Raw genomic sequence first — 18,550 nt, forward strand, 5'->3', positions numbered from 1 at the left:
AATTTATATATATATTCTAAAAAATATAAATACAAACTATATTAATGTGTATAAACTCTAATAAACATAAATATAAATTATATATTTTTTATGTGTAAAATTCCTATAAATATTAATAAAAAATTATAATATCTACTGGTCATATAATGTTATATATATAAAAAAAAATCATGTTTTGAGATCATATTTTAGAACATTAATTGAGGAAAAAAAAATCTATTTGCCATATTATATGTCACACTCTGTTTTATCACTTTTAGTTTTTATGTTTTTTTATTTTTACATCTACATTTCTTTCAATAAAGCACCTTAACTTTGATTTTTAGTCTTAAGTTGTATTAGTTTTCATAAACACTACTACTTGAGAAATTCGGAGTACAAACATCACTTTTTTTCATAATTTTCTTTGAATGCAATGAAATTATAATAGTTTTGGAAAATTTTATTTATACCTTGTTAGACATTTTTAAACATTGAGCTTCATTATAATATATTTTCTTTTCTCTTTTATCATTTTCTTAGCTTCTTTAAGTAAAAATGTTGAGAATTTCAACTAAAAGCAAAATGTTATAAAATAAAACAAACATTTGAAAATTTTGTTAGATATCAAATTTTGGAATTCATATATCAGGGTACTATTATTTTTGTTGCTTTAAAATCCTTTTGGTGAGTTGAATACATTAAAAAGTTTTGCTTAAAAAGGAAATCATATACAATCTAAAAATAGAACATAATTTCTCTTATTCCAAACTACAAAACTATCAAATCCAGTATCTTACTATCTTATGAGAAGTGTCAAAGGGTCCATACTCCCTCTGAAGGAAAAAAGGAGACAATAAAAAGCAAATAAATAAAAATTGTGTAGAACCCCACAAAGAGGATCTATAAAGCAATATTGTTTTAAAAAAAAAAAAGTTGCAATCATCTTCAATAAGAACAAACATATTTTTGTAGAAACAATTAACAAATACATTCATCTATGACAAAGGATTGCTAACAAATACATTCACAAAAAGATTTAATCAAATTAATCTAATACACATCTAAATCTTTTTCCTAACAAACACATTCAGCTATAACAAATAGCATCCAATTGGTAGCAGATGTTGAACCCTTAAAAGTTTTAAAATTTTGTAAAGATTGCAAGGCAAAAGCACACATGAAACAATATATTATTGGAGCTTTTTCCTTTTACAATATTGCTAATCACTAGTTCTTTTTGGACACCAGTAATCACTATTCACTAGCAATTGGAAAAGATTTTGTCCAAAATCAACATCCTTTTCCATGGTATATATTTTTTGTAACAACTGATGCAATCCTTTTCCTTTTATAACATGGACAGAAAAAACATACAAGGCCCACAAACCTGGAAAAAAAATTTTATTAGTGATTAACCCTGCCAAAGAAGTGATCTATCTGCAGACATCCCTGGGGTCGCAAACTACTTCTCTTAGGTCCAACCTTTAACCTTTTTGATTCCTTGTCATTTTCCTTGTCATCCTGCAAAAAACAATCAGGTTACTTTAGCAATTGTCAGCATGCCATTTATTTACTGTTGTATATATTCAAACAAGGTACTTGAAAGTAGTATTACTGGATATTGTTATTATAACCAATTCATTAAGAAACCAGCAATCATGAGGCACTAAAAGAGAACAGAAAAGTATGTTTGGCTATATATAAATCTTCAATTCTAACACAATAACAAAGATTAAATATTGGTTATTAAAACTTAGAAAAAGAATCAAGAAAGTGGACATGTGGACATGATTGACAACAAGAAGTAAATAACTAACCATGAAGGTTTGGCCTGCGGTCCTTAGAACTTTAATTCTGCCACCTCTACCATCAGCCCCAACAGCTATCAATCCTCCATCTACCGATTGCGATTCGCCATTTTTTCTACGCTTGCACCATTTACCCAAGTACCTATGTGATCCATCAGGACCAAGCAATCCGCCAGAAAAACAAATGTCCCCTGCAGTTTAAGAGAGAAGGAAATTCCAACTCTCAAGTCGTATTCGAATATTTTGCACAATCTATGTATGAAGATAATATCAATATACAGAAAAACACACTAAAATCACAACTAGCAGCATACCTGGATTTGCAATTATTGGTGGTGACTCCTTTATAATATTAACCTTGGGTTGAACTTGTTTATCGAGTAATGTTATATCATCATCCAAATCAATGACATCATTTTTCGTCATTTCAACATCAATGTCAATTCTTGAAGAATCAGCCAAGTTACATGTTCCTTGAGCTGCTGTTTCTTCCTTCTTTTCGGATGCTGCATCTGACTTGGCTACAGTAGGCTTGCTAAGAGCAGCACCATCCCTGTATCGATCATTGCAGTCACGTCTTGACCCTCCAGACAAAGGTTCAGTAAATTCTGAAGCATCAGCATCAAGAGATATAAAATCCCTCTCTTTTCGAAGAGCAGGGGTAGATTTATTTTCATTACTAACATTTACAGCTTTACTTTCGGTAGGAATGCAGTTGACTATCCTTGAAAATTGTAGAGATTTACTGTTGCTCACACTCAAGTCCATTTCAGATTTGGGTGAAGTTTGTTTAGTTTGCTCATTTAATGGAGTATTGCTGGTCGTGGGTACATCATTCTTAGAACTGAGGTTGTTTTCAAGATTATTTGAACACTTATTCATCTTTGAAGCTTTCAAAGACTTCAGATAATGGTTCTCTCTTACTTCTGCAGCTGTCTCTAGTTCTTGTACCCTAGCCTGATAAGTAACTCAGAAAATTAATAATTAATTGACCTGCAAACAAAGCTATTAATAAGATGATCAACTAGCACCCAAATCATGTGCTTACCTTCAATTTAAGAATCTTCTCCTTAGCCTTCTCAAGCTTTTTACTGTACCGAGCCTCACCCTTTTCTAGATGATTGCACTTGGCCACTAATTCATTGCGTTTAGCTATTAGATCTTTGTAATCCCTAACAAAATAGATGCAATGAGAACTTACAGTCATTCTATGCAAATAGAACTAGGCAAAACGTTAAGAACCTAACACTAACTTCATGGCTTCATGCCTACAAGCTAAGCACCAACAAATGTTGTATTTGCAAAGAACAAAACCTGTATTTAATACTTTTCAAAACCATACTGTCCATACAGATATTGTTAGAAAGTTTCACTACTTTACATCCATTTTCAATCTTGCTTTTTGTGAAAATCAAAATACCAATATTTGAAGAACAAACCTGTTACGCCGAACCATAGATCTGCTCAATGTGTCTATCGTATCTTTATCATTAAACCCGTTACCCAAAGTTGCATACTTCAAAACTTCCTCTTCATTAAGGTCAAGATCAGAGACTCTGCAATGCAATGTAGGCCACCATATTCTCAATCAGTGAGTATGCAGATATATAATACAGTATACACAATGGGAACGTAGTTCCACTTACAATTTAAATGCCGCAATTTCTTTAGCCAAAGTGATATTTCTTTTTTGTAATGAATAGCACTCAAAAGTTGACTTCTCAAGCTCCTAAGTCGACATGAAATTCATAGGATTTCAATGAGGCTATAGAAAGTGGATAGTTAGTTTACTAAAATAAAATCAAGAGTGCATATAGTGGTTTACCTCTGACTTCATACGAAGCTCGGTTTGCATGGATGCTTTTTGACTCAAGGCCTCATTTTTTAATGCTATTTCAATCTTTGCTTTCTCCTTGCAAGCACCAAGCTGAAAGTAAAGTCATGTATAATGATCACTAATCTCTCATTTGTGCAGCTATGAATTCAACTAATATTTAACAATCTTCTTGCTGCTAAGTTCAAGTTCAAACTCATAAACTGACAAATGTTCAATGGATTTCCCATCCCAAACATAGCAGCAACCAAACAAGCAATTAACCAATCACCAGTGCAAAGTTTCAGTACAATTCTGAACAACAATCAAAAAGAAATCTCAAGACAAGCATCTTCACCACACAAATTAAAAAACCCAAAACATTCAAATGGCATGAAATTAGCACTTCAACTGTTACTCATATTAGTTTAGTCTTGCATAGTATAAAATAAACATCTATCCAATGACATAATTGATGCTTAAATACAATAATACAAAAGTGGCTAAATTAGCATGCAACTACTTTAGAAGAACTAACTTAATGTCCCAAAAAGATGGGAAGAAATTTGAAATTTTTAATTAGGGCTCAAATAAAATAAAATACCTCCTTCGTGAGCTGCTCAATTTCCTTCCCCTTCTTCTCCAACTCTGAACTAAGCCCCGAAAGCCTGACCTCCAACCTGTTCACTTCCTTTCTCAAAACTCCGGAATCTTCTTCGGAATCAAATGGCTTCCGATGCATAACAGATTCGACCACATCTCCCACCGATTGGAAGTAAAGCCTGCAAGCATCGCCGACCCTGCAACTCTGCTTGCAAACGGGGCAAGTGTGCTTCTTCGCTTTCGAACAGTACTCGAACCATTGCTGCAAGCTGCAGAATTTCCAAACACCAACACGCACAAGAAATTATCGAGTTAAAAAGAACGCAACTTTAGTTAGGTTTTTCTTCAATTGAATAGCGAAAACTGAAAAGGGGGTTTGTAGCGGGAATTTTCACATTTTCTTTTTCTTTTGTTTTTAATTTTGTTTACCAGAGCTCGTGGAAGACGTGGCCGCAAACGGAGATAGATTGAAGATCTTCGGAAACTGGTTTGAGATCTTCGTAGCAAATGGAGCAAATTGTGCCGGCGAATTCACCTTCTTCGTCCACCATCACGTTGCGGTGCGTGGTGGTGGTTAGCTTCAACTGTTCTTCACTCTCTCTGAGTTGTTGTGAACATGTTAGGTTATTATTTTCTCGCCAGGGGCAGATTTTTTTTCCCGAGAAAATAATTAGGGGGGAATGAGGAGTGTGGGAGAGAAAAGAATGGCGCAGAATTAGATTTTCTGAGGCGGGAAGGAGAAAATTACAAAAAAACAAGTGGAAAATGGGATCGTGCGTGTCACGTGATGCTTGAATTACCCTGAGAAATCAATAGTTTTTTGTGGAGTTAAATCCAAAGTGGTTCCTGAGATTTACATGCATCGATTTAGTCTTTAACTTTTTAATTGCACTAATTACGTTCTCTAAATTGCAAAAAATGCATCACCGTGGTCCCTCTCGAATTTTTCATTCATATTGCTTGTCGGCGGGAGTGACGTGGCGAATAATTGCCACGATGGAGGATGAAAACGTCGTCGAATTGGCGATCATTCCTCTCTTCCTCCTTCTCGTGCTTCTCCTTCTTCAACTTCTCTCAATTCCTCCAAAGTCTTCCTCCCATTCTCCTTCTTGTTCTCATTCTTCACTTCCCCATCGCTATCATCCCCACCGGCCTTCTCATCAGCGCCATTACTAATCTCAAGATACCAAGGCATCTTTACACCCTTCCCTACTACCCTATACCTTAACCTATGCTTCTCATCCTCGGGACCCACCACCACCCCCGAAGGCTTCCCTTCTTTTTTCTTTATCCTCTTCTCCTTCTTCTACTCTTCCCTTTCCCCTAACAACTCCTTCATCTTCTCGGTTTCAGTACACGATTAAAAATATTAATCCCCTCGAACAAGTTAATGTGTCTGTTGTCGTCCGAATTCTTTAATTCCGGTTTTTCTTCTTCCTCCTCCCCCTTCTCTTCCTTTGCCTTGGCCTTAACGAGAGGAGCCAAACCCTTGGCGGTGCAGAGGCGCTTGAGGCAGAACTCGGCGTCGCGCTTTCTGATTTTGTCGCGCTTGATCTGCTCATTTCTGGCGGCCTGCTCCTCGTTGCGGCGGATCTTTTTTCTGTTCTCGTAGTTGTAGACATTTTCACCGCTTCTGCAGGAGAATGTTGAGGCTGCCATGGCCTCCCATTTTCGGTGACTTAACGATTTAGTTTGCTGAGGTGGATATTATTGGCTGTGAAATTTGTAATAATGTTGAACTATGAGCTTGATGATAGGACTTTTTCGATTTTCCCAACAAGAGATACGATATTGATAACAAATTTGCAATACTTTGTTGTGAATTTAGTTTGGAACACATTGTGTGTCCGCGGGTGTAATTGGAAATTCTGAAAATCCTATGCCAAATCAATATGATCCTTCTTCGTTGTCTTTAATTTGTGTTGCCTCCCCATGTGGCTTTCTACAACCAAGGAGATGGAAGGTGAAAAAAATTCAATGCCAAAAAAACAAGAACAAAAAAATTAATAAATTAATTAGGCAAATTAACAAACGAATACAACACAGCAAGAACACAGCAAAGAGAGGACTCACCAACTAGAATTTCGGCGAGAAGCAAAATAACACAGAAAGACCGCAAGAAACACCGTAATTGGCAAGAACTACGAGCATCACGGCGAGGAGGGTAAGAAGTTGCTCGGCCAACACGGACAGAAGGGGACGGCAACTTTAGAGTTGGCGGGATGATGGCTTGGGTCTCCAACGTGCCAATCATTCGCCACGTCACTCTCGCCGGCAAGAAATATGAATGGAAAATTCAAGAGGGACCATATTGATGCATTTTTTGGAATCTGGAGGACGTAATTAGTGCAATTGGGAACTCAAAGACTAAATCGGTACATTTTGTGAATCTCATAGACTATTTTGGAATTTAACTCGTTTTTTTTTTTGTGTCTAATTAATAGGTTTAATAATAATAGTACGAATACACTACAAATTATAATTTTAACAAGGGCTCCATAGATCGGATAATATCTTCACATTCGCGGTAGTTATTCGCATCTGATCTGAATTTTTCGGATATTATCCGATCCGCACTATAGTAAGATCGGATTGCGGATTTGCCAGTGATATCCGCGGATTCGATCTGCAAATCCACATCTTCGCACATCTCATATAAATAGCATAGTTTAAAAAAGTAAATCATAATATGATATGAATTTTATTGTGTTATTTTTTGAATTTTATGATATCTTGTTTTAAATTTTTTATGTTGTACTTCAACTTAGAATAATTAAACTTAAATCTTGTATTATTATTTTGTTTTTATTATTCAAGAGAACTTTTATTGATAATATTTTAGGAGTAAATAGGCTTAAACAGATAAAAAATAAATTTTTTAGATTTTTTTGTAAAAACAGCCAAACAGAACCTTAAAACAGTTTTTTTTTTCAATTATGTGAATATACCCGATATTCGATCCGATCCAATGAATGCAGTGCAAATCGAATAAAATTTTAGACTATATCCAATCCGTGTGTACAACCCTAATTTTAACCAAGCAAGATTTAACAAAAATATCATGTTTATATTACAAATTAGTTATTATATATGGTATATGTTTTTATATATTAATTTAGATATTTTTAACTAAATAATTAGCCACTAGAATAATTAATATTTTATAATATAATAATTAAACTTAAAATAAACGAATAATTAAATTTATTTATGTATAATTATTTTTTATAAAATACCAAATACATATTTTCGTTTATATATATATAATTGCATATTTAAGGACTAATAATTCTAATTATGACAAATATATAAATTAATTCACTAATGCATATCAGATATTATATTAGTTTAACAAAACTATTTAAAATTAATAATTTATTGGAGAGTTTTGTCAAACTAATAATTCAATTGATATGTATCAAATTAACTTATATGGTTACAGTTGCTAATAACAAATCTTTTTAAAATAAAAAATAATATTTACTCGAATGAGTGGTGTTATTTGAGAAGTTAGAGTTTTAGGTGTCTATATATTTAAAAAATCAGAAATTTTGTAGAGTCAGTATTTGTTATTGTTTAATCAACAAAAATATTAAATTATTATTAATAAAAAAATATTAATTTATGTGTATAAAATTTTAAAAAATATTATTTTAAATTGTATTGGTTTATGTTTGTAAAATTATAATAAATATAAATATAAACTATATATTTTTTGTATATAAAATTTTTATAAATACAAATTATTATTAATGAAATATGAATAAAAAATTATTAAATTTAGAGAACGAAATTATAACTAAGATGATAACTAAATATTATTGAATTAATTGTCAAATTGTTTGTCTAATGAATTTTGTTTAGTGTGCAGAATTTTAATTAATTATCTTAGTCCAAAAATTATAAAAAATAAGTCCATATTGTATCTGGGTCAATATGACTCAAACAAAATCTTTACATCATATGATGAATAGCAATAAAAGCAATAAATTACGAAAAAAAAGAAAGTGAACTCGTATCCATGACAAGCCTAATCGGTGGTTCATAACCAAAACTCGTTCTCCTGAACTCAGATTTCATTTCATTTAAATTTATTGCATTCGAACACTACACTCTACCGAAACTAAATCTCTTTTTTCTCTTTTTTTTCACATCATATCACTCTTTGAAACAAGAAAAAAGAAAAGAAAAGTTCTAAAATTAGGACAAAAAGGAGAACAAAAAATTAGTTTATATTCTCAAACAAGAAGAGAGAAAAATGAATACAATATAAGAAAAGATATTACCAAAAAAGAGAATCATAAAAAGGAAATTTTTTATTTATGCTTCATCAAGAAAAGTTAAAAAAATCCTTTGTATCACAAACACAGTTATATAAAAATGAAAAAAAAGAAGTTAACAGTGCTCTACTTTGTTCCTCCTTATATATGTGGACGATATTATTGTCTTTGAAACTTCAAAGGGGGCTATTGCCAAATTGTTGCAACACCTTCACTCTAAATTCTCACTTCGAAATATGGGAGAGTTAAGGTATTTTTTGGGCATTGAAATTGTCCGAACATCTTGGAAAGGCTTATTACTATCCCAGAGAAAGTACATTTATGATTCGCTTAAGAAAACTCAAATGGGAGATTTTATTGGGTCTAAAATTAACTTTTGTATCAATAAGTTTGTCAATTTATGCAAACTCCTTTTAACAAGCATTGGAAGGTAGTAAAGCACATCCTCCAATATTTACAAGGAATGCGTTTTCTGGGTCTTCATCTGCGCAAACATATTGAATTGATTTTTATAGCGTACACTGATGACTCTAATTGAGTTCCAGACATTGAGAATCGAAAATCTACTATTGGTTATTGTGTTATGTTTGGGCCAAATCCTATGTCTTGGTGCTCGAAGAAATAAACTACTGTCTCTCGTTTTAGCACAGAAGCTGAGTACCGAGGCATTACAAGTATAATAACTGAGCTACTATAGATTCGAAAATTTTTTGGTGAAATTCATATTTTGGTGCCTATACCAAAAGTTTATTGTGACAATGCAAATGTTGTGATAATGTTCGCAAATTTTATACTACACTTTCGATCAAAGTACTTTGAGATTGATCTCCATTTAATGCGAGATCATGTAACCAAAGGATGAATTCGAATTCATCATACATCTAAGAATGCTCAAATTGCCGATGTCATAACCAAAGCAATCAGCTCCTCTAAACTTGCAATTTTTCAATCCAAACTCAAAATTGAGCAATTTCAATTACTGAGTTTGAAGGAAAATAAAAAGATAATAGAACAAAGCACACAATTATAGAATAACAGAAGTTAATTAGAGTGGTTAGCAGCTGCTATAAGTTAGTTAGTTTTTACCAATTACTTGAATAGCAAATCACTCATCTAAACTACAGCTCTCAATCTCTCTCTCACTCTTACTCTCACTCTCACAACTCTCTGAGATATTGATATCATTTTTATGTATAAAATATTTTTAACGAAATATAAGAATGACTATATAAAAATACATAGTAGTTAGCTTATCATCACTACAATAACTTTGTGAAAGTGAAATACTATTTACGAAGCAAATACATTCTAATATTTATATTGCATGTTGCTTGATTGTTTATCACTATCTCATCACTTCAGTCTCTTTCAATGCCTTACACACACACACCTCATTAGAAGTCTGAGTGTAGAGCTCGCTAGCTTTCATGACATGATTAATATATATCAACATCTTGTGACCACCATGTAATATACAAACATTTTTTGAAGCATTTCCGCCAACCACATAGTATAAGATCTAATAATGTATTTTGCTTGCCCCATGCCCACTTCATATGCTAGCGCCCCCACTCATGTTTGTCCACACACATATATATATATATATATAAAAAAAAAAACTTAAGTGAGGTCGACTTCACGTGAAGTTGATATCTGAGAGCTATTAAATGAAAATTTAATCAAATCAGTCAAATTATTTAACAACTTTTCAGGTATCAACTGCACGTAAAGTCAACTGCACCTAAATTTCTATCATATATATAACCGTATCTTTAACGTAACCTGATATATCAAGTATTAATTTATCGTAGATATGAATTCTATTTAAGAATAATTTATCATTAGTAAATAAGTTATTGCATGCATAAACCGACACTTACTTAAACAAACTATATAAATACGAAAAGACTAATTTATATATAATTGCATATAACTATGTTATATGTACATTAAAATCAACCAAAAATCAATCATACTATTAGTATAAAATTTATATTAAAATATAAAATATATATTAAAAGATTAAATAATATATATTTATATATAAATATATAATAATTTATTTTAATAATTAATTTTAGTTTATAAATAATATTTTTGAATTGCATATATTCCCCATATATAGCTATTAGGCAGTGGAATAAGTGGCATCTTCCTCTCTTTACAGATGTTTCTTAATCTCTTCAACCTTATTATAATATTGCTCATCATTTTTTTTTGTTTATTATATTTTATCTAATTTATTTAGTCAAAATTATCGGTATTTTATGGTCGGCGGGTAATTATTTACGTTGGGTAGGACCGATTTGGTGGTATTATATGTACTAAAAAAAAAAAGAACAAAGTTGCATATTTAGGAATTTGACCTAATTTCTTTTATTTTAGGTTTTTGTTTTCTTTGGTTGCATATTAGGAATTTTATTTTCATTGGTTAGAGAAGCTCAAACTTGAAGTGAACTTTTCATAAGGGAACAGAGAATATAATGCCATTTAGTTAAAATATATACATTCGTATAAATTGATTCATCACTAAAAATAGATTTTTTTTGGGTGTTTCTTTGTGTATATAACTCGAATATATATAAATAGATATTTAATTTATAAAGAATAAATATTTAACGAACTAATTAATTAAATTTGTTACCTACAAAGATTATCTTTTGAAATTTCATCAAAAAAATTATCTTTTGAGTTTGATATCAAGACATGAGGAATGTTTGGTAATGAGTATGATATTGATAATATATACTTTAATTATGATAAAGTAATTTTGATTGTTTTAGTTGAAAAATGTTGACCGTAATTTTTAATTTGTTTGTCATTATTTGTTGAAATTGTTGGAAAGTTCGCAATCAGTTAATTTTTAAAGGTTCTACTTCAATACTGTCTGCCATTCGTTCTAACAAATTCTATCAAGTTGCTTCATGAAATCTAAAGAACTCTCAGTTTAGATCGTCATCTCCATGAAGCAAATTCTTAGTTCCATTTAATTTGATTATTATTTTTTTTTAAGATTTTTCTTTGTTTTTTAACCATACACCATTGGATCAATACACTACCTTCAGTGTATTGTTTTAGAAAATTTTCACTTTTTATTATACTGTTATGTTTTTAGATATTTTTATATTTTATTTTTAATAATTAATAAAATATAACCTACTATTTTTAGAAAAAAGTAATTTTCATTATATTGTTATATGGAGATAAAAAGTAGACCATGATGAGAATTTTGGTAAGATTTTATTGTCAAATGAGAAGGCATCACTCTTGATTTCATATTCAAATCCATAGTTATTATTGCTATAACTTAATTAACTAGCAATAACTATATTTGTTGTTGTGCTTAATTAGCAATACAAAGATGGGGAATAATGGAGAGGAATAGGGGATAATTATTATAAAGGCATTTGAATGTAATTTTTTGTTTTTAAAAAAAAGTTAAGCTTTAGTTTTTAAATTATTTAGAAAAATTAAGTAATAAACTTCTGTTAGGTAATTGCTTTTGACATTTTTGGAAATTTAAACTAAAGAATAAATATTTTTATGTTATATATTATTATATAACAAGTAGTTAATTATATGCATGTCATTTAAGTGATTTAACACGTGAAATAAAATAAATTTTTATGATATGTTTTAATTCGATAAATTAAAAATTAATTTATTATATATTTAAATTTTATTTTAAAATTCATTAAACTAATAAATTATTATACACACACAAAATTTAAATTTTCAAAACTTACTTAAACACATACATGATTAAACTGACAATTTTATCCATTCAAGTTGATATAAAATAAATTAACTTACATTAATATATATAACAAATAGCAAGGCATAATGAACATTGATATTAAACAAACATTTAACATGCATGCCAACTAACTCCAAATTAAACACAATTTTGTTGCTATATGTTAATATATGGCCGACGAGTTTTTTCCTTTTTTCTTTTATATTCAATAACTTTTTTTTGAGAATATGTTTAAATAGATTTTTAAAATTTTTTTATTATTGGATATTTTCGTTTTCAAACAAATTTATTACGTTAAAGTTTCTAAATTTTTAAAAAATAAAATATATAAATTCTTGCATTACACTTTTTGAGAATTTATTTATCTAAATAAAAATAATAAATTTAACTAAAATAGTGATTTATACATCTTATTTTTATAAAACTACAAAATCTCAATATAATAATTATTTTTAAAAAACAAAAATATCCTATACAAAATTTTAAAAAATTTATTTAGATATATACTTAATATTTTTCCCTTCGGCGATTATAAATCTTTAGCGGTTACAAATGTCATAAATGTGATAGAAAAAGATGTTATATGGTGTAGTGTACATTGTGACACTACTTGACAAGTATGCAATTTATGTAAGATGGGTCATATTTGAACATTTATTGTTCTACATACATGTCACAAGATACTAATTTCCTTTTTTTCCAAAAAAATAAAATAAAATAAATAATTAAGCAAGACAGCTTTCTTTTATACGTTTTTCTTTTTTTGCAAAAAGTATTTGGATAAAGTTCATATGATTTTGCAAATGCAGGCACACATGCACTTAATTGCTGGATCCTAACACTATGTTTGGATCAATGAAAATTAGAAGAAAAGAAAACTGAAGGAAGAAAAATTGAAGGAAAATGGAATTTTTTTTTGATTGGATCAGCACAGAAATTGGATGGAAAAAGAAAATAGTAACATAGGGTCTACATTCAAGTTTTTTTTCTCAATTTGCGAAGAAAATTGCTGAGAGTTTTAAAGTAAAAGTACAATTATTAATATGTCCATTATTAAAATTAAAAACAAAATTTATAATATTTAATAAAAAATAAAAAAATAAATTTAAAAAATATTATTGTTTATAATAATAATACGTTAAAATTCTAAAATATAATTAGAAACACTTTTTTTATTAAAAAATAATTTAAATATATTAGTATATTATAATTTACATATAATATATATAAGAATATTAATGTAATTTTATATTATTATAATTTTTTTTCTTTTAAATTTTCTTTTCATCCAAACAAAAGAAATTTTTTTTTCTATTTTTTTTCATCTATTTTCTCTTAATCCAAACAATATACAAATAACTTTACTTTTTTTTTCTATTTTCTTTCCACTCATTTTCTTTCTTCCCATTTTCTTTCCTTCCACTTTCTTTTCTATATCCAAACAAAGTATAAAGTTCTTAAGCGATCAAGTCCAACTTAATGCAAAATTGCAAAATTAACGAACAAAAGTGTTATATATAGTTGCGTTTGTTTTGAGAACATGATAGAATAAGATACTGAGAATAGGATATGACAAAATATTGATGGATAGAGACACAAATTTTATGTTTTTGTATTCTATTTGGTGATAAACTATAACAAATTATGAAAATCTAATTTATTCTCATTTTTTTTCATTCAAAAAATTTGAGATGAAAAATATAATAATAAAAAATATAATTATGAAAAATTAACAAAAATAATAAAAAAATAATGAAAAATAAACTGTGTCCCTTATTAGTGTCACTGTGTCTTTCTTGTCAAGATGGACACAAAATACACTAATTTAATATATCTGAACACATTATCTTTGTTTATATTTCTTCTGTCAAATATAATTTTATATCTCTATATCTATATTTTAGTGTCCTGTTACTATAAACAAATGCAGTCTATATGTATGTGGGCTAATTTATTTATATATATCCAAATCAAATGAGAGAAGGAATATTGTTAGTCAATTCTATCTATATTCTTATTGTTTTATGAAAGAGTGAGAGTTTTAATTTCTAAATAAATAAATAAATAAATAGTTTGCACTACTACTCTTATTGATTTCTATATTAAAGAAAAGTTTGAGAACCAATAATATAATATTAAGTCAAATAGATAATGTATGTGAGTTGCGAAAGACGAAGAGAAAATCAAGGAAGATTTAAAATGTTAACGTATTTCTTTGTTCATGATTTTAAAGTGATAGACATAAAGCGTTGAGGCTTATCATTTTATCCTTTTTAAAATAATTTATTATATATATATATATATATATATATATATATATATAACAAAACCAATTATTCTATGGTGTCTATTTATTTTAGTATTTAAATTATCTAATTTATTTTTAAAGTAAAAAATTAAATATTTAAAATTTATTAAATATTATTAATTTATATTTTTTGGTAAATTAGACACCATATTATTAAAGACATCATACCATATAATTATAATAATTTATTAATGATAAAACAAAATAATATAATTATATCAAAATCTGATAAACTTTTTATTAAGAAACTTGAAAAGAGTGGCTTCAGAAAATTTAGAAGGCTGAAAGAAAACTTCCAAACTCTTATTATCTAAGCAAATCTTTTAAAATCTTTTTCTCCCATCCAAAATCATTTTTAAACCAAACTTCATAACTAAACACTCTAAAAGTCATACAATAATTTATGGAAAATATTTTATAAAAAAAATTAATCAAAAACAATTACAACTTATCTTACTTAATATTTATTAGTTATATAATAATTAAAAAATATTAATTAAATAAGATAAATTTTAGCTATTTTTTTGTCTTTTTTATATTACCGTAATTTATTTATTTATAGATTACTTTGATCATTTGAGGTTTATTCATACAATAATAATTGCACCAATAATATAATCATCACCAAAAAAATTATATAAATGGATTCAATTAACTAATCAAATAATCAACATTATTTAATTAAGACCCCATTTATTATGAAAGAATAATAATGAAGATATGATGTATATATTATAAGAATATAGATGGCGTTTGAAAAGTAAGAACAAAAAAGGATGGATGGATGATGAAGAAGGAAATAATGGATGATAGATGGATTCAGTGAACTTGATGTCATGATCTTAATATTCTCTTGTTATGTCTATCGCTATTAAAATATTTTATGATTTATGATTTATTATAATTATTATATTACTATTAATTAATATAAGTCTCGTATATATAATTATAGAGAGAGGTGCTTACGTGTATCCTTGTGATTCTTTAGAGCAAATTCTAGAGGACCATCACTACCCTTTGACAATTTTACAATGTCAACCCCCTCATATAAAAAGAACCATGAGAGAGAGAGAGAGAGAGAGAGAGAGAGATGCCAAATTGATCATAAAAGTAAAGACCCTTTTATTTTATTTTGAAAGTGACATATATAATATTGTAAAAGAATTTTACATATATATTTTGGTAAAATATTTAATTAGTCTCTTACGTTTAGATGTGATTCTATTTTGGTCTTTAAAATTTAAAGTATTTTATTTGAATCAAAAAAAATTTCATTTAGCTTCAATGTAATTCCACCGTGATGTTAAAATTAAATAATTAACGAATGTCCTATATGACATTAGTATAAGAATAAAATCGATAATATGGAGAATAAGTATAAGCTCTAGAGGCACAAAATCATTCGTGGATGTATCAATACATTTATTTATCATTATTCTTATAATTTAAATGAAATATTTTCATATAAAACTAAGGAGAATGATAAATAAATGTATTGATGTATTTACCGTTGATTTTGTGCTTTTGGAGCTTCTACTTGTTCTCCAGATTATTGACCTTTGTTCTTGTACTACTGTCATATAGGACATTCTCTTAATTATTTAACTTTGACTTCACGGTGGGACTAAATTAAAACTAGATAAAACTTTTTTGATTTAAATAGAACATTTTAAACCTTAAGAACCAAAACAAAATTATGTCCAACCGTAGGAAACTAATTTAATACTTTACTCTATATATTTAATAGTATATTATTACATTATAAAAAAAATAATTTTTTAAATATATTGTGTAAATAATTATCTAAAGGTATAAATTTAATTAGATAATTATATAATTTTTTTTGTACTATTAATAAATTAAAATTAAAAATATATAATTTAAGTTTTTCATTACTTTGTTATGTATTTATTAAAAAATTATAAACTTACTCTTAATGTTAACCTTATTAATCTAGGGGGATTGGTTAGCAAAATACCATTTATATATAGTTCAACTGATGATGATCTAATAACTTTTTTCCCCTCTTGTAGTAGCTTTTTTAACACCAATCACTCCATACTTTATACTCGAATTGAAATTATATTGATTAAGACTTAAGAGGATAAATATCTTTCACTTTAATTAACTATATTCTGGTTATTATAATTTACTATATAAGCTTAATAATTGTACAAACAAGGAAGTTAATATAGATGATAGAAACATTATGATTCTGACATCCCCAATTTGATTCTCTAAATAGGAAAACAAACATAAATACACTGAAAAAGTTTTCCCCCCCTTATTTCTTGTTTCAAATAATAGAGAGAGAATACTTTTGATGATTTAAAGAAACTAGGTTTAAATTTGGATGATTTCATAATGTTTAGACTATTAAATATTTTTAGTAATAAAATATATATTTTATTTTTTAATAATTATTAAATAGTAATTATTTATTTATTTATTAATTGATTTTTTGTATATTATTTAATTTTAAAATTTATCTTATATTTTATATAAATTATTATTTTATTATTCATCACATGTGTCTTATTTTTATAATTTTATTATTAACAATTTAATATTCTATTAATATTTATTTTGAATTTTTTAATTTTATTTTAAATTTTAAATTTTAATTTTTTTAATATTAAGATTAATAATTTCATAATTTGTTATTAATCTCTTTTTTAATTCTCCAATTTTATAATATAATTGTTTATTAACAATCTTGATCATCATTTATCAATTGCTATGTATATGTTTTTGATAATAGGAGAATTGCAATTTACAGAAAAACCATCTATTTTTTATTCAAGTAATTGATTGATTAGTGAATGGAAATAATTTTCCTTTCACAATAATCGATTGTTTTATGAGCAAAAGTTTAGAATTTTTTTAGTCAATCGATTTTATTACCTATCCAATTAATTGGTTAAAAAAAACAATTAGTTAAATATTTTTAGAAACTATTATATTTTGAAACAGATAATAACCAATTGATTCAAAAATATTTCTAATCGATTGTATTCACAATAAATACGCTTTTTTTATTGTTTGCGCCACCGAGTAAATCAAACATATAATTTATTATATAAATCTTTCTCAAATGATTCACGTTGTTTCTCCTTCTTCTTCTAGTGATAATTCAATTCAAAAGAATAATAAAGCTTGAATTTTAATTTTATAATATAACACTTGAGATTGAAAAATTAAATTAGTTGAAATTGTTTTTACATTGAACTCATTATCGTATTCATAGAACATATCAAATTAGAATTAAAGTAACCGTAGATGAATAATATTCTATTTCTTTATATTTTTAAATTATTAATAATATAATTATAAAGATAAAAGAAAATAATATATAGATGATGAATAATAAATAATAATTTATAAAATAAAAAATAAATTTTAAACTTAAATAATATATAAAAGGTTAATTAATTAATAAATAAAATAAAAAAATAATTATTTAACAATTATTTATAAATTTAAAAAATATATTTTATTATTAGGACTATTTAATAGTCCAAAACTTCAGGAATCTTCTAATTCTTTGTCAAGAGGCTATACCTAGCTATATATATGGTGACATAAAACATAAAACATCTACTAGTGTTTTTTAAAAATATAAGTTTTTTGTTTTGTATTTGATAAATTAATAAAAAATTATATATTTATATTTATAGCTTTTAAAATATTAGATGATTTTGAAAATATTTAAAATAGAGATTTTTAAATAGAATTTATACTTCTCAAAACTAAAAAGTCTAATATAATGTCATATATTAAATAATTTTAAAATTTTACTCTTATATTTATGTCTATTATAATATTTTTAAAATTTTTTAAAAATAATTTTATCAAATGTAATTATTATTGTTTGTACTTATTAAAAACGGTTTTTAATTTGATTTACCAAACATATATATTATTATAATTTTTAAAAAAAATAAAAAAGTTATCAAATAAAGTCTTAGTAGTGTAGGTTTAAAAAGCATAAAATAGAAT

The 18,550-nt window shown here is 27.1% G+C and overlaps 1 protein-coding gene across 1 annotated transcript; it reads right to left on the minus strand.

Moving 5' to 3' along the window:
- Positions 1 to 1,147: 1,147 nt before the first annotated feature.
- LOC112732865 (uncharacterized) lies at positions 1,148 to 4,918 on the minus strand. The gene is made up of 9 exons (XM_025781675.3): positions 4,636 to 4,918; positions 4,208 to 4,475; positions 3,616 to 3,717; positions 3,437 to 3,519; positions 3,230 to 3,346; positions 2,839 to 2,962; positions 2,105 to 2,747; positions 1,800 to 1,981; positions 1,148 to 1,503 (listed from the first exon to the last, which is right to left on the minus strand). The coding sequence occupies exons 1-9, from the start codon at positions 4,755 to 4,757 to the stop codon at positions 1,387 to 1,389; spliced, it is 1,758 nt and encodes a 585-aa protein (XP_025637460.1). The 5' UTR covers positions 4,758 to 4,918; the 3' UTR covers positions 1,148 to 1,386.
- Between the last annotated feature and the right edge of the window lie 13,632 nt (positions 4,919 to 18,550).

Source organism: Arachis hypogaea, chromosome 2 (assembly GCF_003086295.3).
Source record: "Arachis hypogaea cultivar Tifrunner chromosome 2, arahy.Tifrunner.gnm2.J5K5, whole genome shotgun sequence".
NCBI lineage: Eukaryota > Viridiplantae > Streptophyta > Magnoliopsida > Fabales > Fabaceae > Arachis > Arachis hypogaea.

What these genes read in the sequence shown, in the direction of transcription:
- LOC112732865 (XM_025781675.3), bottom strand. Translation starts at nt 4,757, where the DNA reads ATGGTGGACGAAGAAGGTGAATTCGCCGGCACAATTTGCTCCATTTGC. An exon ending in CACGTCTTCCACGAGCTCTG is followed by an intron (nt 4,476 to 4,635) that starts GTAAACAAAATT and finishes GAAATTCTGCAG; the next exon opens with CTTGCAGCAATGGTTCGAGT. An exon ending in TCTATGGTTCGGCGTAACAG is followed by an intron (nt 2,963 to 3,229) that starts GTTTGTTCTTCA and finishes CTATTTTGTTAG; the next exon opens with GGATTACAAAGATCTAATAG.